Raw genomic sequence first — 20957 nt, 5'->3', positions numbered from 1 at the left:
AGATCATCCAGTCCTGGAGCTCTTTGCCATTTACTGTCCCCCCTTCTCTCTGACAATTATTTGTGGGTAATCCCCAAACCCTGGCGGTTTCTGGGAAGTGCAAGCACAGGAGCTCCTTCAAGGTTCAAGCCCTGTAGGATGGCGCGTGTGGTGGTGTGTCGGGGGGTGGTGTGTCGGGGGCCGTAGCGGGGAGGGAGGGGTCGTGTTGGGAGGCCCTGGGTAAGCCGGTGCTGAGGAGGGTGTATAGTACTGAGGCCAAGACCCCTCCCCCAATTCTCTCGGCTCCTCGCACAGTTTTGCGATCACATAGAGCCTCCAAACCCAAGACCACCTTCCCAACCATTTGAGGGAGGCTGCCTGTGGAGTCTGCACCCTCCCCCTCGGGCCAGCTCCCAGATCTTCCCAGTGGGTCACTTCCTTCGTCCGGAGGCCCCTGCATTGAGGGTGGGATAGGAAGCAGGGTCTCTGTGGATGCAGGTGGTGCCCCTCCTTAGTCGGCCCTTTTTCCAAAACGACAGAAGCCCCTGCACGGGGTGGGTCCTTGAGAGCTCCGGGGGTTCCGGCCGACCTCTCCCTTAGACCGTGCAGTTCCAAGGCCCGCCTGACCTAGGGAGCGCCAGGAGAGGTGCTCGGATCTAACCCGGCAAGGGCAGTGACTCTGCCACCCGAGCCAACTACTGTCCCTTCACGCCTTGCTCATCTCCCAACTGTAAAGTGGGACGAGTGGCCACCTGACGGAGCTTTGGCCGGGATTAAACCAAGCTACCAGCCTGTGAAGCAGTGGTTCCTAAGGCAGACTGGCACAGGCGGGGTGCCCCGCAGGCCAAGCGCCAGGACTGCGGATGCGGCTTCTCTGGGTGAGGGTGGGACAGCTTATCTCTGGGGCTCCGCAAGACCCCTGCGCCCACAGCCAGCTTCCTCGAGCCCCTCCTTGGGATCTGGGACTCCCAGAGAGTGCCCACCACAAGCCACGGTGTTCTCCTCATATGAACTGTATTCTCCATGGCCGCTCAGGGGTCTGGGGAGGGGAGTGGAACTCCCAAGGATTCCTCCTGAGGCAGCCCCAGCAAAGAGGCGTCCCGGGGAAACACTGCGGGGACGTCCCCAGTCCCAGGGGGAAGGCCACCTCCTGAACCCCCAGGGACACTTTGGGAATACAACAGGCAACTACTGGAGGCCCTGCTTGTTCAGTGATAAGTTTATTGGTCCTCAGTATTACATCTCAGTTAACAAGATAAATTCACATACACAACTGCAGGTAAAAAACATGAAAATAATATAAAAATAAATTGAAGGCTACTTTTATATATTTACTGAATTAAGTAGTGTAATAAATACTATAATAAGCAAAAAGCTTCAATCACACAATTGTTTCACTGAAGTTACAGCAGTGTTTGTAAATATGAGTTTTAAAATTTAAGTTATGAATATTAAAGCACTGAAAAACTAGTATAAAAGTGAATTTTGGCACGTAAGTGAGCTCTTCTGTCATTACTATTTGACAACCTGGAACAGTGAGGAAGCTATTTCTCACCTACTTTTTGAGGTACAACTATCCATCTAGGTCAGCAACATGGCTGGAATACTTAATAGCTTACAATCTTTGAGTTAACTTTTCCCTTTTGACAAGCCCAAAGAGCAAATCCAGAGCTTATTACTGTGCAAAAAATTTCTGAAATCCTAATAGAATTTAGGAGGGTACTTTTTTTTTGAGACCCACAGGGCCTGGTGTCCAGGCCTCAGGTCACAGCCCCCAGGACTCTGTGGGGCCAACTCCACTCCTTGTCAGCGGCCCCTTCCTAGGGTGATCCCTTTTCTCCAATTTCTGCCTCCTTCCAATCAAAAACAGAAAAATCCCACATCAAAATGTAAAATAACCTATAACTTCAGCGACTTCAACACTATCACACTCACTCGGGGTGATATAAAACTGAAGCTGCTAATAGAAGAGTGGGCAAAAAGCATGTAAGACCCTGGAGGACTTCTGCCTATCCCTAGGAACCTGATGTCTTTGGCTGGATCTCTGGTATCCACTTCTAAGGTCAAAATTTCAAACACAGTGTCATGGCCCTTCCTCTAGAGACAGTCTAAGACCCCACACCTCCACCTGGAGTGTCCAGAGGAATCAAGTGGATATTAATCTTCACATCCAAGACCCAGAGGCCCCAAAGGTTACAGAAGGGGCAGTGTGAGGAGGAAGCATCCTCCCGGCCTCAGTCCTCAAAGAGCTCACACAGCGCACCGCTAGTGTGCCTCTTCACCAGGGGCACTGCAAGTACGCCCCAAGGAATGCCCTTTCGCCAGTGTGCCCTTCACACTCCCAAGCAGGCTGAGGAGTGTCTATGGAAGCCTCAGCCAGTTTTGCCTTTTTGGCTTTGAAACTTAACATTTTGACTTTTTTCAATCACAGTTTCATATTCAAGTTGAGGTAATCACAGTTTCCCCTCTAACAGGAGAGGAATTGGGACAGTGGGGCAAGTTGGTGAGAGAGCATTTCTATGGACAATGGTCAGAAACCAAGACCATCAGGAGGTATAGCCCCATGCAGTGTTTAAGACCCACTTTTATGGGCGGGCTCCGACCCCTCTTTAAAAACTCTTTTGTGCAGCAGCCAGGAAATGGCTCAAGCTCCTAGAAAGAGAGCTTTCATTTAAATGTTCACAGCAACCCACCTGGAGGAGATGGCCTGTCATCTCCCCCCCGCCCCACCCCCCACCCCCTCCCACCCCTGGCTCCCTTTTCTAAGGCTGCTTGAGTTTTTAAAAAGAGCTCGGTAGAGCTAAAGGAAGCTACAGTAACTCATTATTATTTCATCAATTGCACTTAACATCTGTTACTGATTCTGAAGCAGAGGCAGGCCCGTTGTGGACCCCAGCCTCTGGCCAGCTAGAAGTGAGGGGCTCCCAGATGGGGCTCCACACCTGGGCCCTTGTCACCAGCAGCTTTGGGAGCTGAGACTGGAGCACATGGGCCTTTTCAGAAGCCTTTCTTCAAGCAAGAGTTCTTATTAAATGGTATTTGGAGTATTGTTCATTTGGCTTCAAATGAAAAATTTTTTTCTAATATAAGTACATGTTACTAACAAGCCCTTAACAACTGCTTTACTACTTGTATGCAGGACTCTGTGTGACAGACTACATGTGCTCCATCGGTTTTCTGTCTCTCCTCTGTGCCAGAATCCTTTCTCAAAAACCCCTCTACATTACTAGAAACTTTGCTGGTTTTGCCTATGTGCTCCTTCCTAAGGCATGCAAAAAAATACGTGAAATTCAGAAAGCATTTACAATCTAGGCAGCTGAGGCGCTGAAGTCCTAACAGACATCACCTAAGTATCTGTGCCTGCGACCTTCCTCTTCCCCACACTAATTCTGGAGGTCAGGCATGGGATACACTTGAAATTCCCCTCTGCTTTTTAGTCCAGCTGAAAACAAAGCTACTAGAAGGAATTCTAACTTGGATATTGGAATTCTCCGAAATTCCTGGTCCCCTAGAGCCAAACAAATACAAGACTAGCAACGATGCTCGGAGACATGAGATTCCTGAAGGTTGGGCTGAAAACCAGGCCTTCCCTGGCAAGACTGAGGGGAGGTATGGGTGCTGAGACTGAACCCCCTTCAAGTGAAGATGCCCCATAAGTGACCAGAACCCTGGGCATAAGACTACGCAGTTGCAGGACACTGCCCTTAACAGTGAGGCAAAGCGTCACCAGGGAGGCCTGAGCAGCAGTTTCTCTCGTCCCCAAATGAGGTAAACCAGAGTGATGACATGAGGAGGCTCAAAACCAGTCCCAAGGGGGGCTGCTTGTGTCAATTCAAAAGCCACATACTTCTGGAAAGCAACAAGTCTTTCCCCTCTGTTTAGTCCGTAAGGGACATTCCCTCATTTTAGAATAAGCTGCTGATCTCCGCCCAAGCTGTTGGCTCTGTGGGTTGGGATTGGCCAGGGCTTGTGCTGTTCCCTCTAGGACTGGGCACAGGGTCAGCAGGGCCCAAGCCTTCAGTGGAAGGGGCCTAAACAGGGAGGCAGGCACTCCACTGGGGTGAAAGGCTCTCCTGGGGTAGTGTCTGAGGCCCAAGGCCGGTGGTGGCCTGGGCCCCCAGGCATGGCCACAGTTTGGCAGCCAGGATTCTTTATGTCCCAGCAGCCACTCTGTGCAATCCAAATGCTCCTCCCACCCTCACACACTGCTGCAACAGCCCAAAGAAAATACTGTTATCAGAGACCCAGAGGTCCTGGACTGCCGGCTACACACAAAGGGCAGCCCCTGTCTGCTCATCCTCCATAAGGACCCCCCCACCCCTGCTAAATCAGTGGTGCAGGTGATGCTCTTCAGCGCTGTATAGAGAATAAAGACAACATGCACTCAAGCCAGCACACAAAGGCCAAGGAGAACAAAGACAGCCCCTCTAGGGAGGGGCCTCTGGAAAAGCTGAGGTTAAGACACCCCGTTTTAAAACGTCCATCTCCAGGGTCTTCTTCCTCTAGGGCTTCTGCTCAAAGAGGTCATGATACTCCTGCTGCTCCAGCTCGCGGTTATACTTCTCGATTTCCCGGTTGGCTTCTTCTACGTAGTCATTCATGAACTGGTCCATGACTGGCACCTCATTAAGGAAGAAGGCCCTGAGCCTTGGGGCCAAGGGAGCTGCCCAGGCCAGAGGAATCCGTGGACAGGTGGAATAGGGGACACTGAGGTAGTGAGTGCTCAGCCTGCACAGAAGGTACCTGACTGGCTTTTTTTATATACTGGCAGCACCACAGCTGTAAAGAATGTGACAGGGGTTGACACAGGGCCCTTCATGAGCTCTAAGAACTGAGCCCTTCAGCTTTCACTAGCCCACAGCAGCACCCCATCCACCTTTTCACAAATTAACTACTGTAATCAGACCCAGTCTCCAACTTGTAAATCATGACTCCCTGATGACCACAGGATGTCACCACAGCTGCATTTAAACTACAACCCCCAGAGTAACCTCAGTCATCACTGAATGAAGAATAAATGTAATTTTAATGACTCTAAGAGGACAAAATGAAAAGTTAGCCTCTGTGGCTTGCTGTGTATTCCCAAACCCAGCCGGCACCAGGGGCTAGGCTATGATGGCTCTAGCAGATACCCTCTTTACAGCCAGGTTTTCACACCCCCCCAGCCTCTCTGCCCCAGATTCCAAGGATACGTGGGTGAAAATCAGTCTTGTCACCAAAGAAGTTGACAAACTGGGTGCCATTATAAAAGTAACCTGCAGGTAGGGGGTCCAGGTGGCGTTTCACCTGTAGGAGAAGAGTCCTGTTAGAATTATCTGACCATTTTCTATCATTCACTCATTCATTAAAAACAAAATCAGGGACTTCCCTGGTGGTCCAGTGGTTAAGACTCTGCACTTCCACTGCAGGGGGCGTGGGTTTGATCCCTGGTCGGGGAACTAAGATCCTGCATGCTGTGTGGTGCGGACAAAAAAAAAACAACACCCCAAAACAAACAAGCCTATTACCCTAGCAAAATAGCTCACTTTGCCCTGTGGAAGGCTAGGTGTGCCAGGGAATTAACACCATCCTCACAAAAGCCATCAAACAATGACTGACAGAGGTTCTCCCACCTCTCAGGGAGGAACTCTGGGATTATTAATGGGACCAAGCCCCAGGTGCCAACAGTGGTACTGGTTTGACAATACACGATTCACTTCTCTTACTTTCCCATTTTCCTAATAGTGTTTTCTAGAATCACTTCCAAAATAAACTACCTGCACTCAAATCCTTATTTAAGGTGTGCTTCTGGGGAAACACACACTGCCTGCCTTCTGAGGTGCCCATGGTGTCCTCAGCAGGAACACCCAGAGATGCCCAGGCCCTGGAGTCGGAATAAAGGGGCCCTCCTCAAATCCACAGCAGGGGCTTCTGGAAGCCCAGAGTCCTGCCCCACCTGCTCATTACTGGGACTTGTGATGCAGCTCATGCTGAGACCTGGACTCTCTGTCCCTTTTAGCCTTTTCCCCCAAACCCATCAGGAAAAGGCCTCAGTGGGTATGGGAACTGGGGTAGAGCCTGGGAGTCAGCCTGGAGTCTGAGAGGGCTCCTCAAAGGGCCTCTCGTCCTGGCCTCAGGATTTCACAACCTGCCCATGAGCAGCTTCAGGATCTAGAGTTTTTACCTGGGACCTCGCTGGTTTCTCTGTGGTTTATCTAGGACAGAGGAATGGGAGAAGGAAAGGACTTCTGCAGCTGCTTGAACACGGTGACAAAACAGACCTCCATATCACCCGTTTCTCCCACAGGCACTAGTTCTCCCCAATTTTGTAACCACATCACACCAGAGGCCACCCCGTCCTTCTCACTGAGGCTGCAAGACCAGGTGAGCTGAGGTTTCTCTTTACCCAGCTTCCCTCTGTGGCCTGAGAGAAGCAGGACCTCCAGCATGCCCTACAAACAGCCACCTCACTCAGGAATCCTAAAAGATAGAGCTGCACAAGAACATCCTTGGGACACTGAGGGGACTTAGGCCCCCAGGGCAGGGTACTCACATGGATGTTCCTGATCTCTTGCTGGGTCAGCATCCCCCTGGTCTTCAGGGCTTTCCTCTGAGGCTTCTGTGCAGAGATGTAAGGAGGTGTCAGTTTCCAACAGAGCTGATGGGTACACGGGAGGGTGAGGGCTCAGGGCTCTGGGGGCCAGTTACATGACTGAGATGCCAGAAAGGGAAGCACAAGCATCGTCATGGACTGGATACAATATCCTGCCTGTCTGTCCCTTGAGAAGACCACTTTCCCATCACAGAGTCCTGCGGGCCAGGAGGGGACAAACGGCAGAAGAGAGACTGATGCATTTGCAAATAGGCATGTTTCTGCCTCTTTGCAGATTCTCAATCCTAGGCCCCAACAGTGACAGACATGCAGACAAAAGAACAACTGGAGGTCTCACAGTCAAATAGCATTTAAGAGTCTATCCAGTGAGTTTGAGAAAGACCCAGTCTGCAAGCAGCCATTCCTTAGTATAAAAGACAGGTCCCAACTGAGCATGTACAGAAGACCCAGGCCCCAGCCAACTCTATTTCCAGAGCTCTAGAATAAGCTTAAGCTCAGACTGTGCTAAGAGGCTTAGAACCCAAAGCTAGCAGCATATTAAAGGATTTTAACTCCAGTCCGGATTTTTTTTCTTTGTAGTATTGGACTAAAGATGTTTGTGTGGATCTATAGGCAAGCCTCCTCTTCCCCTGTACCTCTCTCCAGGGCCTCCGGGCTCACTGCTGTCTATGCTTGGAGTCTTGGTTTGCAAAGGACTCTAAGGATATCTTTGTTTTTCCTTTCTAGAGAGAGAACCAAAGTACAGGAGATGCTGGGCTCAGAAGACAGGAGAGCCTATGAATTAGGTTCAGCTAAGAAGACATTTTTGAGTTTAGAACACTAAGCTGATCCAGGGTCCACATGAAACAACTAAGTTTCACCTAGGTCCTGGTTAAGCCATCTGATAATAACTCCAGCCTGCCTTGGGAAGCAGGACTGGAAATGGCTTTGAGCACCTGGGCTCGCAGGGTAGGCAGCAAAACAAGTCTGCCTGGAGTTTGCCCCAGGGGCTTCCTCCCACTCTCAGAGTCCCTGAAAATGCTGGCTGAGCCTGTGAGGGGTGAACCAGTGGGGATAAAGCAGGGAGAAGGTGCAGGGGCTTCTGCCTCAGGTCCATCAACAACTCTGAAGTGTCTGGTCATATCAGTGCCAGGTCTGTCTGGGCTTTGGAAACCACCTGCTTAGCTGACTGCCGCAGCCAGTCCTTGACACTTTCTTCCTTCAGGGAGCAGCCTATGAACACGAGGTAGCATTCCTGCTGCCCGCTGCTGCCTTGAGGTGTGCTTCTGGAGTCAGGCGGTGGCGTGGGTCCCTCCAAAACTGGCACGATGCTCAGGGAATTGGCCAGAGTGTTGTGGCAGACCTCCATGGTCCTCTCAGAGTCTGCAAGGAGAACACTTTAGTCCCTGAGACCCTGCCCCAAAAGGATAAGGCTACACTAAGACTGGATTAGTGCAGCTGTGGGGGACAGATTCACAAGACATGCAGGAGGGAGAACTGACATGACTGGCAGCAAATTAGAAAGGATGAAGTAAGAGAGGGAGGAACAATGTAAGTTTCTAGCTAAGCTGATTGGGTGATCAGGTGGACACCATTAACCCAGAAGGGGACTACAAGAGGAAGAAAAGGTTTGCAAGTGGGAGAAGAAGAGTTTGACTCTGCATCTGTGGCATTTGAAAGACTGTAGGACCCTGAGTGGGAGACATCTACACAGTCATTAGAAGAAGAGAATGGCTGGGGTCACCCCTATGGAAGAGGTAGTTGAGGAGAAGCAAGGAAAGCTCCCTTGGTAGAGGTGGAGGGGGTGGGTCTCAGCTGAGGTCTGAGAGTCCATGGGAGGAGGGCAAGCTTAACAGTACAAGTGCTGCAGGAGGGACACATGCATGGGAACAGGAAAGATGCAATCGGGTTTATAAGCTGAGGCGCTGGGGGCTAAAATATACTGGAGACACAAGGGTAAGGTTCCCCAAAAAGGCATGATGAGAAAGTGATCTAAAACAAAGAAAGGTTTACCTTTAACAAGAAAGGGGTCAAGAGTCAGTCTAAATAAAAAAGAAAAGGAGGTGATGATAGGGGAGAGGGACGAGCAGGTGGGGGTCTGTCAGAGCCTGAGGGAAGTGGGCTTGAGTAAGGGGCTTGTAGAGTGGGGCCAAAGTTTCAGATTCAATAACATAAATTAAGCCAAAGGTTAAGGACCTTGAGAGATTCTTTTATAGAGGCTCTGCGACCTAATTCTATCTGAACCCAGATGATTCCATGCTTACAACTCTCAGTGGCTCCCTGCTGCAGACACCCCCGGTTACCTGCCCAGCATCCCCCTCTTCCTCCAATACCAATTCCCCATGGGCAATGGCAACTCGATCCTGGCCAATGAGAGAAGTTTGCTGAGGAACTGATAAAGACACCCACAGGAAGAGCCAGCTTCTTCCATCAGCTAGCTGTTGTGTCTGAATGTGACACTTAGACCTGCAGCACTACCTGGCAACCATGAGGGGTGGGAACCTGAGGAAAAGCTGACACCAAGAATGTAAGAACACAAAAGCCATATATTACCTGGGTCTTCACTGGCTTTGCTATGCTGCCAGACCTCTTGACTTCTTGCTATGTAGCTAACACCTGCTAGTTGAGCTGGGGTTTTCTGTTATAACCGCCAAAGATGCCCTAACAGACACACTCCCTCACTTCCTCCCCTGGGACCCAGACACAGTAAACCTTTTTTGGTTCCTGAAACGTGCCTGTTTTTGCCTCACATCCACAGCACATGCTCTGCCTTTTCCCTGGAACATTCTGCTCTTTCTCAATGTTGAGTTAACTGGCTCCTTGTTTTCACACCTTCCCTGAACCCCAGCCCAGGACTGACAGACTTCAGGTTGCAAGGGCTGCAGGGGTCAAAGGCTGATAAACAGGTTTACTGAACGGAGGGGAGGAGAAGGCAAGTGGAAGGCTTGAAGACTTTGGCAGAAACGGATCCAGAGCTGGAAGGCTCAGCATTGGGGTAGCTCCTGGTGACAGGTCTAGGAGGAGGCCATGGATGGCTCAAGACGGGTGGAGTGTGAGTCTCTAGAACAAGGAAGTCAAGGAGCTGTGAGGAGAGGCCCTGGGCAGGTTCATCCAGGGGCAGGAAAACAGATCCTCCACTGCAGAGCAGAAGGACCTGGAGAAAGATTGGGACCTTGACTGAAAGGGATGACTGGAGGAGCCTATGGTGTAAGACCCAGAGGGGAGGATTTTTTGAGAGAGTCTAAGAGGCATCAGTGGTCTGCAAAGCACCAGCAGAGGCTATGAACTCACATCATGAGATGTGAGCACTCCACAGAGTAGCGCTCCCAAGTCCAAGCGCCCAGTTACCTGAAAACTTCACTTTGCCCAGGATGTGGTAGATGTTTCCAGAGAAGGGACTTGGCTTGATAGAGGACTGAATTGCTGGTGGAGGAAGAGGATAGGGTTGTTACTCACCTGGGGGCAGAGGCCAAGTCCAGGGTGGCACAGCTGGGAGGGTTAGGGACTGGAAAGGCACCTCCTCTAGGGTCCAGGGTTCACAGGTACCCCCACCAGATCTTCCCCCAGTGGCTTTGCCACTATTCCCAGGGGTAAGGGACTCCCGGGTCCTCAAATTCTTCTGCCTCAGAATACTAAAATGGTGCCAGGAAGCGGCGACAACTCTGGGGCATTCTTTTACCAGTGTCTGGGACATGTCCCGGTCAAGGCTTACCTTTACACTTGGCCACAAAGCGAGTCTTCTCCAAGGGACGACCAAACCATACACAAATCTGAACCATTAATGGAAAGACCGATCCAACATCAAATTTACCTTCATACCTTAAAAGGTTTAAAAAATTATAAATACAAGTAATTGGGGCTTTGAGTGTTACTACATACTACATTGGAAAGAACTACATATCACTTATCATATTTGAATTCTCCCTTAATTGTACGTCATTTTGTGTACAAAGCACTTATTTGAAAGCATTTATGTCTCTTTCATCTTGAGACTGAGAAGCATGTTTGCCCCCTTAGAGCAGGAAGGTCTTACCTTCTTTGGACTAGCAATCCCTTAAAGTCAAAGACCCCCTCTACCTTTGAAGCTTGCCAGTATCCCAACTGGGATTAGGGGTCCCTCCTGGTACCTTTGGAGCTCTTCCTCAGGATCCCCTCCCACTCTCTTCAGGGCTCCCACTATGCCCCACCCTCACTGAGGGCAGTTTAACAGACTGTACATTTGGATGTGCAGTCTCTACAAAGGAACTAAAGGGCTGGGGCATCTCTGATCTATTTTCTCAGTTTTGAGTTCAGCAGACATACTGACTGCCACAGACTCATTAAGAACGCAGCATTTAAAAAATTTAACTTTTTATTATGGAAAATTTCAGAGATATGCAAAGATAGAAGGGTAGTGTAATGAATTCCTACCACCCAGCTTCCAAAGGTATGAAACTGTCATTCCTTCTTTTGAATGATTTCACTGAGATGAATCCCATGATTGGAATCAGTCCAGGAGAGGGCATAACATCTCATGGGTAATTTATACCACCCCCAGCAGTAGATGAGTGTACTAGTTTCACAACAATTCCTCCAGCAATGAATTTTATAGATATTTTTGCCTAAATGTAACAGGTGTCAATCAAAGCAACAGTGAGACACCATTTTGCATTTGAGTATTACGTACATGGAGTTCTGTTACCACAGTTGCCATTTATACTTGGTCTTAAGTGGACTGTTCACATCTATATAATATGGGTTACTTTTCTTAAATATCTAAACAAACTTTCCAAATACTATATTAACCCTTCGTCACATTTGATGCAAACACTTCCCTCCAGTCTATTGTATTTTCGTATTAGTTTCCTTTGCTTGAAAACTGCACTGCAGTTTTGAATTTTACATTGTTCAAAGTATCTTACTCTTTAAAGCAAATTCTTTAAAGTAAGGTGGTGGCATAACATTTTTGCAAGACTGACATATTCTTTTTGTTCTCTCCCCATCCAAACATGAGATTTGGAGACCACGGGCTTCTCAGGCTTCTGTGTTCAGAGGCTGTATCCTTAGGGGAATTTGGCGGGGCCAGGGGAATAGTACAAGGTTTCCTTACAGACTAGGAACAAGCCCTTCTATCAGGGGAGGTGGGGGTGGGGTCGATGACAACAGAGGGCTGTGGGAGGAGAATGGCTAAGAATCTGCACAGCACAAAGCTGAGCACATCCTGCAGCTAAGGCCTGTTCACTCTGAGGTGGTGGCCCTCACCCAAGGAGAGAGGGGAGAAATGTACAGCGATGAGCAGGAATCTGATGACTGCCATCTTGTTAAAAGAGTAAATCATCTGATTCCTAGGAATGAACTTGGAAGGGAGGGCCTGAAGGGTGATTCTGAGGCCCCTCCATCTCTGATCCTCTACAAGGACTGATCTTCCTGATAAAGGAAGATTTCAGACTCTAGATTCACAGAGCCTTCTAATGAACTCCCTCATACCTGTCTCTGTCCTAGATCAGTCTGCCTCCAGAAAAGTCTGTGCCCTGAGCTAGGTTAATGTATGCCATGCCCACAATGAGTTGGTGGGAGACTCACCCACCAACTCAATGGACTGGAGAATAGGTGCTTCCCTAGGCACCAGGTGGAGACGACAGAAGGCTCAGGACCAGGCCCAGAGGTGTGGGCAGCATAAAGGTCAGTAGCTGCAGCCACTGGAGAGAAGAGTTTCACCCCAGAAGCTCCATCTTTTTCTTTTTAGCTAAGATATTATTGTCTTGTTCAGGCATAAGGAATGATCCACTTACTCACTGTTTAAGTATGATGTGACTCAAACCAGAGGTTCCTTCTAAAAATAAGGCTGAAAACTTTCAATTTTACATATTGACCTTTTTTTTTTTTTAAAACAGGATAGTACAATCAGTTTTTTGCTGGTACAAAATACTGGTGATGTGAGGGGTGGTTGGAGGACTCACAGAGGTGGCTGACGGAAGTGAGTGACGATAATAAAGATGATCTAAATCAATATGAGGGATCAATTTTGGCTAAGCTTTAACTGTCTTCCCCTGAACCTTCAACAGAGCAAAACTAGTTATCCATTCCATACAGGGACAAGTGCAGCATGGTGGTTAAGAGTACAGGCTCTGCTGTACAGCAGAAATTAACACAACTTTGTAAATCTATTATACTTCAAAAAAAAAAAAAAATACAGGCTCTGAAGCCACACAACCTGGGTTTGAAACCCAACTCTTTCATTTACTAGCTGTGGGACTTTGGACAAGACATTTAAGTCCTTGCTGCCTCAGTTACCTTATCTCTAGAATGAAGAAAAAAATGGAATCCACCTTGCAGGCTTGGTTTGAGGATGAATGAGATAACACAGATTGAACTCTTAGAGTGGCACTGTGAACAGAACTTTCTGTGGTGATGGAAATGTTCTGGATCTGAACTGTCCAAGACAGTAGCTGCTAGTCACAGGTAGCTGTTAAACACTTGAAATGTGGCTTGTGTGACTAAAAGGCTAAATTTTACTTTATTTTTATTAATATACATTTACATTTTATTAACTAGCCAAATGTGGCTAGTGGCTGCCGTACTGGAGAGCGAAGTCTTACAATGTGTAGCACACAGTAAGTGCTCAAGTGATGCTGGAAATATGATTATACTGCACTTCACACTCTCTTTTCTCTTCCTCTCCTATCTGGAGGACAGGTTCAGGCTAGGAGGCCACCTGCAGAGCACAGAACATCCCCTGGGCCACAATAGCAGGGAACCTACCTGTCAGATGGGAACCCTAGAGGACTGACTATTCTCAGGAGAGACTTTCTCACCCGGGAGGGTCATAACTCCTTGGTTCCATGCTGGCCACCTCACTCTCAATAGAGGCTAGAGGAAACAAAGGATACCATTGTGCTTAAGGCCTATAAGATGACTCCTTAAGTCTCAACATCCAGCAAGGGTCTCAATTTGGACCCCAAGATGTGGATCACTGGGCTTCCAGCAAGGCCAGTGGTTACTGGGACACGGCAGGCTGTTGCAGCTGCCATTGTCACCCTCCTAGAGCACACCTGGTATTTTCACTTTCTCTTTTTCTTTCCTGTAAATAAATAAATCACTGAGTTTATAAAGAAATCTTAGCTACTTTTCAATGATGATACTTGCCAGCCAGGGTACATTAGATATCGAGATCGTAGCATCTGAGGACTCGAAAAACTATTTTCTGAGAGAATCAGTTCAATGTCTTCATTCCTTTGAAAACATACAGAAAACCCAGGTTAATTAGAACTATTAACCTTAACCTGTACATTCTGCTTACTCTCTACACCCCCATACACACATACAAGTACATGCATATATTTTTTTTCTGTTATTTCACCCCTAAATACTTTAGTATGCATCTCTAAGAACAAGCACATTCTCTTGAAGAACCACAACAGTATAATCACACTGAGGGAATTTAATACTGAGGACAAGCAGCACTGGTATCACATGGGAGCTTGGTGGAAATGCAGGATCTCCAGCCTACTCCAGACCTACTGAATCAGAACCCTCGTTTTAATAAGATCCCCAAGAGGTTCATATGCACATTAAAGTTGGAGAAGTATTGATATAATATACATCCATTTTCAAATTTCCCCTTTTTGGGGGGATAGGGCACTCAGGATCCAATCAAGGATTGCTTATTAATTTATAATCTTTATTTTCCTTCAGTCTGGAACAATTCCTCCAACTTTTTTTGTTTGTTACTAATTTTTTTTTTTTTTTTTTTTTGCGGTATGCGGGCCTCTCACTGCTGTGGCCTCTCCCGCCGCGGAGCACAGGCTCCGGACGCGCAGGCCCAGCGGCCATGGCCCACGGGCCCTGCCGCTCCGCGGCACGCGGGATCCTCCCTGACCGGGGCACGAACCCGTGTCCCCTGCATTGGCAGGCGGACTCCCAACCACTGCACCACCAGGGAAGCCCGGAGTTGACATTTTTGAAGAGTACATGCCAGCTGTCTTGTGCTCCACAACCTGGATTTGTCTGGTTGCTCCTCATGATTAGATTCAGCTAAGCATTTCTGGCAAGATTAATGGCCAAGTGATGTTGTGTCCTTCCCACAGTGTCACGAAGGAGGCACACGATGTCAGTTTATCCCATTAGTGGTCTTGCTAAGTTTAATCATTTGGTCAATGTCATGTCTTCTAGATTAAACCTCTCCATTGTGAAGGTACTTTTCCCTCTTTGTAAGTAGTAAGCAGTCTGTGGAGTGACAGATACTTTTTATTTATTCATTTATTTATTTAATTTATTTATTTATGGTTGCATTGCATCTTCGTTGCTGTGCACAGGCTTTTTCTCTAGTTGCAGAACAGCGGGGGCTACTCTTCGTTGCAGTGCGCGGGCTTCTCAGTACAGTGGCTTCTCTTGTTACGGAGCATAGGCTCTAGGTGCGCAGGCTTCAGTAGTTGTGGCACATGGGCTCAGCAGCTGTGGCTCACGGGCTCTAGAGAGCAGGCTCAGTAGTTGTGGCGCATGGGCTTAGTTGCTCTGTGGCATGTGGGATCTTCCCAAACCAGGGATTGAACCCGTGTCCCCTGCATTGACAGGCAAATTCTTAACCATTGCACCACCAGGGAAGTCCCGTGACAGATACTTTGAGACAAGTGAATATCCTTTTCCTCAACAATCTGTCATCCACTGCTTTTAGCATCCATTGATAATTCTTGCCTAAATCAAGTATTATACGAAAGGTTACAAAATAGTGACTTTCTAGTACTATAAATCCTTATTTATTTATTAGCTAGCATTCTTCTATAAAGAAGAGATTTACTGATCTGTCCCTCTCCCTTTTTTTGTATCACCACAGACTCATTTTACTCCACGTGCTATATAATCCATTATTATCATGGTTCTCTCATATACTCAAGTTGTCCCAAATTTGCCTAGTGGGAGCTTCTTAAGCTAGCTTCTGTATCCTTTTGACATATTTCCACTAATCTTTGAATACTTCCCTGCTTTTTTGTCACAAAATGTACTAGGCTCACCTTGTACTTTCACTCCCTGAACCTGCAATCAGCCAATTCTCCAAAGAGTCCTGATACTTTGTAGTGGGGATTGGTACTTAGAAATTAAGATCTAGAAGTATTAATTGCTATTATTATTTCTAGTTCCTTTTAATGGAAAGGGTATTATTTCTGGTCCCTTTTAATGGAAAGAGCTAGGGAATATACTTTTTTTTTGAAATAAGGCATTTATATCGAGTCCCCCAATTCAACTCCAACATTTGCAGGGTTTTTCCTTACCTTTCCCATTTCATATTTATAATCTCCCTTCTCTAATCAGTGATGTTGTTTGGAATCAGGGTTCCAACAGAGGATTAAGCTCAGAAGCTACTTGAATTATTTTGCATATGTATGGCTCTTATTACTCTGGTATACAGATGGATTCACGTTTTTGTTTGTATTTTTTCCCTCCTTGTTGACTTAATTTTTGAATGTGTAAAGTATGTGCATTGCTCAAAAGTCAAAACTATATGAAAAGTATACACCTTTTAGCACTTTATTGAGCAAACAAAACTGCTATATGACAAAATGTTTTCATACATACATACACACAAAGTCACTAATTCTCTATTTTTAGTTTGTAACTTGAACCCAGGTCTATGAAGTAAAGATATAATTTCCCCATGTTTCTATGCCATTCCTCTCACATCTTAGCACAAAGAACATTGAGAGAGTCTTGACTTCCATCCTTTAATGATGAGAACGTGAATGCATCCAAACAGAACATCTCAAAACAGTACAGGAGGGCTTCCCTGGTGGCTCAGTGGTTGAGAATCTGCCTGCCAATGCAGGGGACACAGGTTCGAGCCCTAGTCTGGGAAGATCCCACATGCCGCAGAACAACTAGGCCCGTGAGCCGCAACTACTGAGCCTGCGCGCCTGGAGCCTGTGCTCCACAACAAGAGAGGCCGCGATAGTGAGAGGCCCGCGCACCGCGATGACGAATAGCCCCCGCTTGCCGCAAATAGAGAAAGCCCTCGCACAGAAACAAAGACCCAACACAGCCAAAAATAAATAAATTAATAAATTGCCAATGTGATACATGAAAAATTATATATATTAAAAAAAATTTTTAAATTAAAAAAAAAAAAAACCCAGTACAGGATACTAACATGTGGGGTCCTCTTGGTGATTTTTACACAGCATCAAAAGCACTTCAAGGGTTTCCCTGGTGGCGCAGTGGTTAAGAATCCGCCTGCCAGTGCAGAGGACACAGGTTCAAGCCCTGGTCCGGGAAGGTCCCACATGCCGCGGAGCAACTAAGCCCATGAGCCACAACTACTGAGCCTGCGCTCTGGAGCACGTGCTCCGCAACAAGAGAAGCCACCACAATGAAGAGTAGCCCCCACTCGCCGCAACTAGAGAAAGCCCACCTGCAGCAACAAAGACCCAACACAGCCAAAAATAAATAAAAATAAAATTAAATTAAAAAAAAAAAAGCACTTCAAGACCTGACTTTTATAAATGCTCAGGTCTTTGATACAGTGGAAAGACCCAGTGGGCCATAGCTAGACTGCTGCATCTGAGAAAGTGGCTGGTCCTGCGGAGTGAAGTGAACTGGTAAGTTTACCTGGTGACAATCCCGTTTTCTGCAAGAATGAAGGCTGCGGAAGGATTGGCAGCTCTGATGAGGCTCTGCAACTGAATGAGGAGAGGGTGCCTCTGCTCTGTGGTGTGACTGGTGAACACCACATTACTCACCAGGCCTGGGGAACAAAACCAAAAACAGTTCAGCCTTTATAGAGTCCTGACTGGGGCTGAGGGTTTGCACAAATGTGAGCCCTTGCTCCCTCCCCTGATCATCCCTTCTAGCAGCCCCCTCATGTAGACACCCGCCACCCAACACTGATATACATAGCCATCATTCTGCTCCTCTTTCTGCCACTGCAACCTCTTGGAGTGAATGGCCTCAACTCTGTAGCTGCCTCACTTCCTAATCTCCTCTGTCTTCTTAATTCCGCTTTGATACCTGGAGCTTTTTCATCTAAGGGCCCTTTCTATATCCCATGTACTTAACCTCATCAGGAACCGGTGCCAGTGACTTTTCACCAGTTCAGAACACAGACATGTACCAAGCACAAACCATATGTCAGGTGCTAACTATTCTCAAAGAGTGCACAGTCAAGAAGTCTCACCCGTGGACCCACAGTTCCAAGGTAAGTGCTAACAAAGATATTCAGAGTGACACAGTAAGGAAGGGTGGCGCATGTAAAGAGAGGTTGTGGAGTGGGCCACAATCACTCTCAACCTTTCTGTGAAAATATAGAAGTAAAATCCACAGCACTACAGATAATTTTGAAATCAGAGAATTTGCCACATCCCACCATGCCAACACAATTTTAATACCTCTTCCATACTTATTTTTACATGGCTAGGATCACAGCATATACACCATTTCTGCTATAATATCATTTGCATTTGTGTTATTCAACCATTTTTATTCACTTAATATTGTGAAAATTTCAAACATATACAAAAGTAGAAAAAAATAGTATAATGAATGCCCACGAGCCCATCACTTGGCTTCAAGAAAGATCAACATTTGGCTAACTATTTCTTCTATACCATACCCCAACCTTTTCTCCTTTCCTCTCCTTCCCCACTGGATGATTCTGAAGCCAATAACAGACATCCTATTATTTCATCCAAAAATATTTCAGTATGTATTATCATAAGGACTCTTTAAAAAAATGAATGATTAACAATAAATTCTTTAATATAAAATATCTAGCCCACATTCAAACTTTTCTGTCTCAAGAATATTTTCTTAATTTTTTGGAAACAGGAACCAAACAAAGCCCATACATTATATTTCACTGATGCATCTCGTAATTCTCTTTCAATCTATAGTTTTCTTCTTACTTCTTTGTGATTTGTCGAAAAACTGCATCTTGTATATTTCTCTCAGTCTAGATTTTGCTGATTGCATCTCCATGGTGCTGCTTAACATGCTAGATATATCTGGTTTATAGATTCAATCTTTTTTATTATAATCTAGTTTTTAAAAAGTTCTTGTTCTTTTTCTAACTTCTTAAGTTGAATGCTTAATTCATTATTTAAAAAAGCCACAATGAGATAGCATTTCATACCTGTTAGAATGGCTATTCTTAAAAAGACAAGAAATAAGTAGTGTTGGTGAGGATGTGGAAAAAAGGGAAACTTGTACACAGTTGCTGGGAATGCCAGTTCTATAGTGGTACAGACATTATGGAAAACAGGATGGAGATTCCTAAAAAAATTAAAAGTACCATATGATCCAACAATTCCACTTCTGGAATATACCAGAAGGAACTGAAATCACTATCTTGAAGAGCTATCTGCACACCCATGTTCACTGCAGTATTATTCACAATAGCAAGATATGGAAACCTAAGTGTCCATTAGTGGATGAATGGATAAAGGAGATATGAGATAGATATATCTTGTATATATCTATCTTAGATATGATAATGATATATATATATGAATGTTACTCAGCCATAAAGAGAATGAAATCTTGCATCTTGCCATGGATGGACCGCAAGGGCATTATGCTAAATGAAATAAGTCACACAGAGAAATACCATATGATCTCATTAATATGCAGAATCTAAAAACAAAAACAAAAACAAAAACCAAGCCCATAGATACAGAGAACAAACTGGTGGTTGCCAGAAGCAGGGGGCAGGGGGTGAGAAAAATGGGAGGAGAGAGTCAAAAGGTACAAACTTCCAGTTATAAAATAAATAAGTCGTGGAGATGTAATGTACAGCATGGTAACTATAGTTAATAATACTGTATTGAATAACTAAAAGCTGCTAAGAGAGTAGATCTTAGAAGTTCTCATCATAAGAAAAAACTGTTTTGTAACTAGGTAAGGCAATGCATGTTAACTAGACTTATTGTGATTATCATTTTGCAATGTATACAAACATCAAATCATTCTGTTGTACACTTGAAACGAATACAATGTTATATGCCAATTATATCTCAATAAAAAGAAAAATTATTTCTTGTTTAGTAACATAGTAACTTAAAGGTATATGCTTTCTTTTGAATTATTTGGTACAGAAATATTCATGACAGGTTGTAGATGGTGTCCTTTATCATTAAAAATTGCCCTTTTATTTATTTACTTATTAGCCGTGCTGTGCGGCACGTGGGATCTTAGTTCCCCGACCAGGGATTGAACCCATGCACCTTGCAGTGGAAGCACGGAGTCTTAATCACTGGAACACCAGGAAAGTGTTCCCCGACCAGGGATTGAACCCATGCACCTTGCAGTGGAAGCACGGAGTCTTAACCACTGGAACACCAGGAAAGTCCCAAAACTGCCCTTTTTAGACTCTTCAATATTTTGCCTGGTATTCAACCCTGCTGTTATTAATATCAACCTCATTTCTTTTTGTTTGCATTCGTCTGTTATATCTTGTCCGTCCTTTCATCACCATCCTTACTTAGTTTTAGATGCTTCTCTTGTACAGAACATCATATAATTAGATTCTACTTTTTGGTTTAATCTGAGATACTTTTCCTTTTAATAGGTGTTTATTCCATTTATATTTACTGACACTTTGTTTCTGTTACCTTAATTACATGGAATTCTATTAAAAAATTTTTTTTTAACTTTTAGCAATATGATTTCTGCATTGTTTTCTGCTTTCCTTCTGATAAGTGGTGGGCTTATAGTCTGTTTTATGTTCTTATGATAGCTATCCTTATGTCACCTTTAGACAATGTCTTTTGACATTTCCATATGACAGACAAGGAAGTTCATATACCCTTAAATTTGCCCCACTTCTCCACTATCATGTTCTGGTTGGTTACATTAATAATTTTATAGTTCCTCTAGTGGATACTTTTTTTAAGTTTTACTGTTCTTATAAATTTATTTATTTATTTATTTATTTATGGCTGTGTTGGGTCTTCGTTGCTGCGTGCGGGCTTTCTTTAGTTGTGGCAAGCGGGGGCTACTCTTCATTGCGGTGTGCGGGCTTCTCACTGTGGTGGCTTCTCTGGTTGTGGAGCACAGGCTCTAGGAGCGTAGGCTTCAGCAGTTGTGGCTCGTGGGCTCTAGAGCACAGGCTCAGTAGTTGTGGCGCCTGGGCTTAGCTGCTCCGCGGCACGTGGGATCTTCCCAGACCAGGGCTCAAACCCGTGTCCCCTGACTTGGCAGTTGGATTCCTAACCACCATGCCACCAGGGAAGCCCGAGTGGATAATTTTGTATCTTTAAAGAGTATAACTAACTCTTTACAACTTGACTTAACAGCTTTAAAATTTACTGCCATCTCCCACTTGAGAAGATGTAGAGGTAATCTCTCTCTCTTGTTGCCTCCTAATTTTTTATTAAATATAATTTCATTTATAGGGTTTTGAGATTTTCAACATTTATATTCTATTTTGTAATAGCATTCTCAC

The 20957-nt window shown here is 45.7% G+C and overlaps 1 protein-coding gene across 1 annotated transcript in view; it reads right to left on the bottom strand.

Annotated features, from left to right (window-relative positions):
- Window positions 1–4481: 4481 nt before the first annotated feature.
- DNAAF9 (dynein axonemal assembly factor 9) overlaps window positions 4482–20957 on the bottom strand; it is a 146221-nt gene continuing 129745 nt past the window's right edge. The window contains exons 30-37 of the mRNA XM_065892337.1: window positions 17129–17264; window positions 13676–13762; window positions 10263–10369; window positions 9899–9973; window positions 7728–7933; window positions 6512–6577; window positions 5172–5265; window positions 4482–4594 (exon numbers count right to left, since the gene is read on the bottom strand). Of these exons, the coding sequence (XP_065748409.1) occupies window positions 4482–4594; window positions 5172–5265; window positions 6512–6577; window positions 7728–7933; window positions 9899–9973; window positions 10263–10369; window positions 13676–13762; window positions 17129–17264 (884 nt within the window). The remainder of the gene's footprint in view (window positions 4595–5171; window positions 5266–6511; window positions 6578–7727; window positions 7934–9898; window positions 9974–10262; window positions 10370–13675; window positions 13763–17128; window positions 17265–20957) is intronic.

The sequence above is a fragment of the Phocoena phocoena genome, chromosome 15 (genome assembly GCF_963924675.1).
Source record: "Phocoena phocoena chromosome 15, mPhoPho1.1, whole genome shotgun sequence".
NCBI lineage: Eukaryota > Metazoa > Chordata > Mammalia > Artiodactyla > Phocoenidae > Phocoena > Phocoena phocoena.
The sequence above is the reverse complement of the archived record's forward strand: the minus strand, read 5'-3'. Positions and strand labels throughout refer to the sequence as shown.